Here is a 6,324-nt window from a genome sequence, read left to right as displayed (position 1 = left end):
TGTGTGTGTGTGTGTGCTGGGTGTGTGTGTGCTGGGTGTGTGTGTGTGCTGGGTGTGTGTGTGTGCTGGGTGTGTGTGTGTGCTGGGTGTGTGTGTGTGTGTGCTGGGTGTGTGTTTATGTGCTGGGTATGTGGGTGTGTGCTGGGTGTGTGCGTGTGTGTGTGTGCTGAGGTAAGCGTGCCAGGCATAGGAACGTGCTGGGTGTGCACAGAGGTGCGTGTTCCATCTGCACCGGGGAGCATGCACGCGTGCACGCAGGGGTGTCCACAGGAGAGTGTGTGGAGACTTGCCCGGGTATGTGAGTGTGTGGTGCGTGTGACTCGGTGAGCAGCAGCATGTGCAGGTGTGAGTGCCGCAGACCTGGAGACAGGGCCGTTTGGGACAGACATCCGCCGTCTACCAGCACTCCCGTCGTAGCCCGGAGCGTGCTGTCCCCAGCATCCCCGCGGGGTCTCCCGTGTGCTGTCCCCAGCATCGCTGCGGGGTCTCCCGTGTGCTGTCCCCAGCATTGCCGCGGGGTCTCCCATGTGCTGTCCCCAGCATCCCCGCGGGGTCTCCCGTGTGCTGTCCCCAGCATTGCCGCGGGGTCTCCCGTGAGCTGTCCCCAGCATCCCCGCGGGGTCTCCCGTGCTGTCCCCAGCATCCCCGCGGGGTCTCCCGTGCTGTCCCCAGCATCGCCGCGGGGTCTCCCGTGTGCTGTCCCCCAGCATCCCCGCGGGGTCTCCCGTGTGCTGTCCCCAGCATCCCCGCGGGGTCTCCCATGTGCTGTCCCCCCCAGCATCCCCGCGGGGTCTCCCGTGCTGTCCCCAGCATCCCCGCGGGGTCTCCCGTGTGCTGTCCCCCAGCATCCCCGCGGGGTCTCCCGTGTGCTGTCGCGGGGTCTCCCATGTGCTGTCCCCCCCAGCATCCCCGCGGGGTCTCCCGTGCTGTCCCCAGCATCCCCGCGGGGTCTCCCATGTGCTGTCCCCAGCATCCCCGCGGGGTCTCCCATGTGCTGTCCCCCCCAGCATCGCTGCGGGGTCTCCCGTGTGCTGTCCCCCCCAGCATCGCTGCGGGGTCTCCCGTGTGCTGTCCCCAGCATCGCCGCGGGGTCTCCCGTGTGCTGTCCCCAGCATCCCCGCGGGGTCTCCCGTGTGCTGTCCCTCAGCATCCCCGCGGGGTCTCCCGTGCTGTCCCCAGCATCGCCACGGGGTCTCCCGTGTGCTGTCCCCAGCATCCCCGCGGGGTCTCCCGTGTGCTGTCCCCAGCATCCCCGCGGAGTCTCCCGTGTGCTGTCCCCCCCAGCATCGCCGCGGGGTCTCCCGTGCTGTCCCCAGCATCCCCGCGGGGTCTCCCGTGTGCTGTCCCCAGCATCGCCGCGGGGTCTCCCGTGTGCTGTCCCCAGCATCGCCGCGGGGTCTCCCGTGTGCTGTCCCCAGCATCGCCGCGGAGTCTCCCGTGTGCTGTCCCCCCCAGCATCGCCGCGGGGTCTCCCATGTGCTGTCCCCCCCAGCATCGCCGCGGGGTCTCCCGTGTGCTGTCCCCCCAGCATCCCCGCGGGGTCTCCCGTGTGCTGTCCCACCCAGCATCCCCGCGGGGTCTCCCGTGCTGTCCCCAGCATCCCCGCGGGGTCTCCCGTGCTGTCCCCAGCATCCCCGCGGGGTCTCCCGTGTGCTGTCCCCAGCATCCCCGCGGGGTCTCCCGTGTGCTGTCCCACCCAGCATCGCCGCGGGGTCTCCCGTGTGCTGTCCCCAGCATCCCCGCGGGGTGTCCCGTGTGCTGTCCCCAGCATCGCCGCGGGGTCTCCCGTGTGCTGTCCCCAGCATCCCCGCGGGGTCTCCCGTGTGCTGTCCCCCCCAGCATCCCCGCGGGGTCTCCCGTGTGCTGTCCCCCCCAGCATCCCCGCGGGGTCTCCTGTGTGCTGTCCCCAGCATCCCCGCGGGGTCTCCCATGTGCTGTCCCCAGCATCGCTGCGGGGTCTCCTGTGTGGCGTCGCGTTTTCCTCCTCTGGAGCTGACCCCCCCCCGCCCCGTCTCCTTCCACAGGCCTGGGCCAGGCCCCCAGCCACCTGTCTGGCCTGAGCGTGCCCTGCCCCCTGCCCAGCCCCCAGGCGGGCACGCTGACCTGCCAGCTGAAGAGCTGCCCCTACTGTGCCCGCGCCCTGGAGGACCCGGAGCTGGAGCTGAGCGGCTCAGAGAGCGGGGACTCCGACACCCACGGCGTCTACGAGTTCACGCGGGACCTGAGGCACGGCGACCACCGGGACCCCCTGCGGCCCCCGGCGGACACAGCCGCCCCGGGCAGCCCCCCACGGCTGCCACAGCAGCAGGGGAGCTCGGGCCGGCCCGGGAGCCTGGGCCGTGCATGGGCCTCCTTCAGCAGCAAGCTGGGCCGCATCGTGGACAGCAAGTACTTCAACCGCGGCATCATGGTGGCCATCCTCATTAACACGCTGAGCATGGGCGTCGAGTACCACGAGCAGGTGGGCGGGGCGTGGGCAGTGCGTGTCCACCTCACCCAGCCCTCCCGGGCACAGAGGGCCAGGGGCCCACAGGAGGGCAGGCAGGGCAGATTGCACATGGGGGCTGGATCAGGGGCTGTCTGTGTGGTTGTTTTTGTTTTTGCCAGTCAGTCCTGGGGCTTGAACTCGGGCCCCGAGCTGGTTTTGCTCAAGGCTAGCACTCTATCACTTGCGCCACAGCGTTTTCTGTGTATGTGATACTAAGGAATCGAACCCAGGGCTTCAGGCATGCTAAGCAAGCGCTCTACCACTGAGCCACATCCCAGCCCCTGTGTGGGGGTGTTGGGTTTTTTTTTTTTTTTATCATCGCTCAACAAATACCCACGATTCCTTGAGCTGGTTCTCTTTGGAGTAGCACACACAGCCCGTGGGGCTTCTGCTCTGGGTGAGGCTGTGAGAAGGCCAGACCCACACACACACACACAAAGCCCAGGGACCAGAGACCCAGCTGCCTCGGTCCATGGACTCAGGCCCAGATCTCCCTCGGTGCCCACTAGGGTCCCTCGGGCTGAGACGGTGAGCACACGGCGTGGGGGGAGACCGGCCAGGTCCAATGCGAAGCACACCTGCTCCGGGGACAGCAGCGCAGCCACGGCCTCTAAATCTGCTCTGAGTGAGAGAACGGATCTCTCTGCTCTCCAGGCTTTTCCAGTCGCTTGTTTCCTTTCATCTTCTGTTTTGGGGGAATCTACTGTCAGCCCCAGGCAGGCCCAGGGCAGGGTGAACGGCGCTGGCAAGGCCAGCCACCTGCGTGCGGATAGGCACACACGTGCAGCATGTGCCGGACACCCTGGACCCCGGGCTTCCTCCCGTGGCCGCAGCCGCACAGCCATCCTCCAAGGGGCTGGAGCTAGGCGCAAGGCCCTGATCACCCCTCCTTACCCACAGCCTGATGAGCTCACCAATGCCCTGGAGATCAGCAACATCGTCTTCACCAGCATGTTTGCCCTGGAGATGCTGCTGAAGCTGCTGGCGTGCGGCCCGCTGGGTTACATCCGGAACCCCTACAACATCTTCGACGGCATCATCGTGGTCATCAGGTGCGCCCAGGGCTTGGGAAGCTGGGCTTGGGTGGAGACCTCACCTGCTTCCTGCATGCTGGGCTGACCAGAGGCCACTCTGGTTCTGGGCTGGTGACGCTGGCCCCAGGGCCAGGCCCGGTCCCCCCCAGCTCACGGCGGGAACTCTGGCCCGCAGCGTGTGGGAGATCGTGGGGCAGGCGGACGGCGGGCTGTCGGTGCTGCGCACTTTCCGGCTCCTGCGGGTGCTGAAGCTGGTGCGCTTCCTGCCCGCGCTGCGGCGCCAGCTCGTGGTGCTCATGAAGACCATGGACAACGTGGCCACCTTCTGCATGCTGCTCATGCTCTTCATCTTCATCTTCAGGTGCGCTCTGCGGGCCCGGCAGGCAGACGGGGCGGGGGTGCAGCCCTCGGCCTGGGGCGGCCGGGAGGCGGGGAAGGAGCAGAGGCCCTGCATGGTCCCCGGAGGTCGCCTGCTGCGGCTCTCATGAGCGTCCCGTGCTCCGGGGACACTGATGGATGGGCTCTGGCGGGTTCACAGAGGCAGGGTGGAGACAGAGAGCCCCTCAGACAGACAGATAGACATAGACTGAGGACAGGGCCTGGGTCCCAGCGGAGCTCCCGAGCACTCCCTGTGCTCTAGCTGGGCCCGGCGAGGGGGTGGTAGGATGGGCAGACCGAGATGGGCATCCCAGCATGGACGGCCGCCCGGAGCCAGGGGGCCTCTAGATGGGCATCCCAGCACGGACGGCCGCCCGGAGCCAGGGGGCCTCCAGTTGTGCCACCCCTCAGCAGGAGAGCCCCTGCAGCCCTGGGGTCCGTCCGTGCTTACAGAGCGCGGGGGTGGGGTGGAGGGGAGGCACTCCAGCTGGGGAGGGCCCCCCATGCTCAGTGCCCGCCCCCTGCAGCATCCTGGGCATGCACCTCTTTGGCTGCAAATTCAGCCTGAAGACAGACTCGGGAGACACCGTCCCCGACAGGAAGAACTTTGACTCTTTGCTGTGGGCCATCGTCACTGTGTTCCAGGTAGGTGGCACACAGGATGGCCACCCGAGGAGCGGGGGGGGGGCGGGGGGCCGGGGGTGACCAGGGCGTCCCCACGGGCCGGGCCCGCAGATCCTGACGCAGGAGGACTGGAATGTGGTGCTCTACAACGGCATGGCCTCCACCTCATCCTGGGCCGCCCTCTACTTCGTGGCGCTCATGACCTTCGGCAACTACGTGCTCTTCAACCTGCTGGTGGCCATCCTGGTGGAGGGGTTCCAGGCAGAGGTGAGGGGCGGGGAGCCCCTCCACACACACACACACCCCTGCTCCGCCCACTCCCGAGGCAGAGGGTCCCACACTGGAGCCTCACGCTGCCTCTGCCACCTGGGTGCAGGGGGACGCCACCAGATCCGACACCGATGAGGACAAGACATCCACTCACTTTGAGGAAGACTTGGACAAGTTCAGAGACCTGCAGGCCACAGGTCTGTGTGTGGGTGATGGGTGGGCGGGGCTTGCAGGAGGACCCCCTTTCACTCCCAGAGTGAGTGATGGGTGGGTGGGGCTTGCAGCAGGACCCACCCACACCCTGAGTGAGTGATGGGCGGGTGGGCTTATAGGAGGGTGAGACTTAGGGTGGGGCTTACAGGACTCCCTGAGTGATGGATGGGCGGAGCTTGCAGGAGGACCCCCTTTCACTCCCAGAGTGGGTGATGGGTGGGGGGCTTGCAGGGGGACCCTCCCCCCACTCCTGGAGCCCTGAAGGCTCAAGGACTCACTACCACCAGAGATGAAGACATACTCGCTGTCAGTGACCCCCAATGGGCACCTGGAAGGCCGGGGCAGCCTGCCCCCACCCCTCATCATGCACACGGCCGCCACGCCCATGCCCACCCCTAAGGGCTCCCCACACCTGGACGCGGCCCACGGCCTCGTGGACTCACGGCGTGGCAGCAGCAGCTCTGTGGACCCTCAACTCGGGGACCAGAAGTCTCTGGTAGGCACCGTCCCTGGGCCTAAGATGCCCACCGTGACATAGGCCAGCGCTGGGGCCTGGAGCTGGAGGCCTTAGCCGCCGCTCTTGGTCAGCTTTTCCACCCGACCAGCCCGTCAGAGCCTCCAGGGTCTCCAGACAAACCACCGGCAGGGCTCAGCCGTGCCGCGGCCACCCCGGCTCCCGGAAGCCTAATGCCCAGTGTGGGTGGGCGGAGGCCTGGGCAGGGACACCAGGGCGCTCGGGGAAGGCCACACACCCCTGAGAGACAGCGCGTCCCTGGGCCAGCATTCCCACCAGTGCCGGGGCCTTGGGGAGGTGGGCGGAGACGAGCTAGCGGTGAGTCTCGCTACTACCACACCCAAGAGTGGCGCGACCCCTGGGTCCGGGCCGCTTTGTGTCCTGAGATGGCAGCTCTCCGCTCCCTGCCAGTCCGTGGGCTGAAATCATTGCCGCCAGGCGCTTGCTGGGTGTGGGCCAGCCCACGCGGCAGGCAGAGTCCCCTCCCAGCCAGGGGGGTAACCTTCATGCCAGCATGGCGACGGCGGCCATGGGCCGTGAAGCCCCGATCAAGGCTCCTTGGGCCCGGAAGCCGCGGGCGGCGCGGGCCGGTGCCATCCTGCTCACTCTCCCCTCCCCCCCACCCGCAGGCCAGCCACCGCAGCTCCCCCTGTGCCCCCTGGGGCCCCGGCAGCGCCTGGAGCAGCCGGCGCTCGAGCTGGAACAGCCTGGGCCGCGCGCCCAGCCTCAAGCGCCGCAGCCAGAGCGGGGAGCGCGAGTCCCTGCTGTCGGGAGAGGGCAAAGGCAGCACCGACGACGAGGCC

The 6,324-nt window shown here is 67.8% G+C and overlaps 1 protein-coding gene across 1 annotated transcript in view; it reads left to right on the top strand.

Moving 5' to 3' along the window:
• The window catches only part of Cacna1h (calcium channel, voltage-dependent, T type, alpha 1H subunit), a 27,316-nt gene that overhangs the window by 7,753 nt on the left and 13,239 nt on the right, over positions 1-6,324 (top strand). Inside the window, exons 10-17 of the mRNA XM_013011276.1 lie at positions 2,025-2,461; positions 3,389-3,540; positions 3,698-3,883; positions 4,428-4,545; positions 4,636-4,791; positions 4,901-4,991; positions 5,295-5,503; positions 6,151-6,321. Coding sequence (XP_012866730.1) covers positions 2,025-2,461; positions 3,389-3,540; positions 3,698-3,883; positions 4,428-4,545; positions 4,636-4,791; positions 4,901-4,991; positions 5,295-5,503; positions 6,151-6,321 — 1,520 coding nt within the window. The remainder of the gene's footprint in view (positions 1-2,024; positions 2,462-3,388; positions 3,541-3,697; positions 3,884-4,427; positions 4,546-4,635; positions 4,792-4,900; positions 4,992-5,294; positions 5,504-6,150; positions 6,322-6,324) is intronic.

The sequence above is a fragment of the Dipodomys ordii genome, unplaced genomic scaffold (genome assembly GCF_000151885.1).
Source record: "Dipodomys ordii isolate 6190 unplaced genomic scaffold, Dord_2.0 Scaffold14, whole genome shotgun sequence".
Lineage (NCBI taxonomy): Eukaryota > Metazoa > Chordata > Mammalia > Rodentia > Heteromyidae > Dipodomys > Dipodomys ordii.
This window is presented reverse-complemented; position numbering and strand designations above follow the sequence as displayed.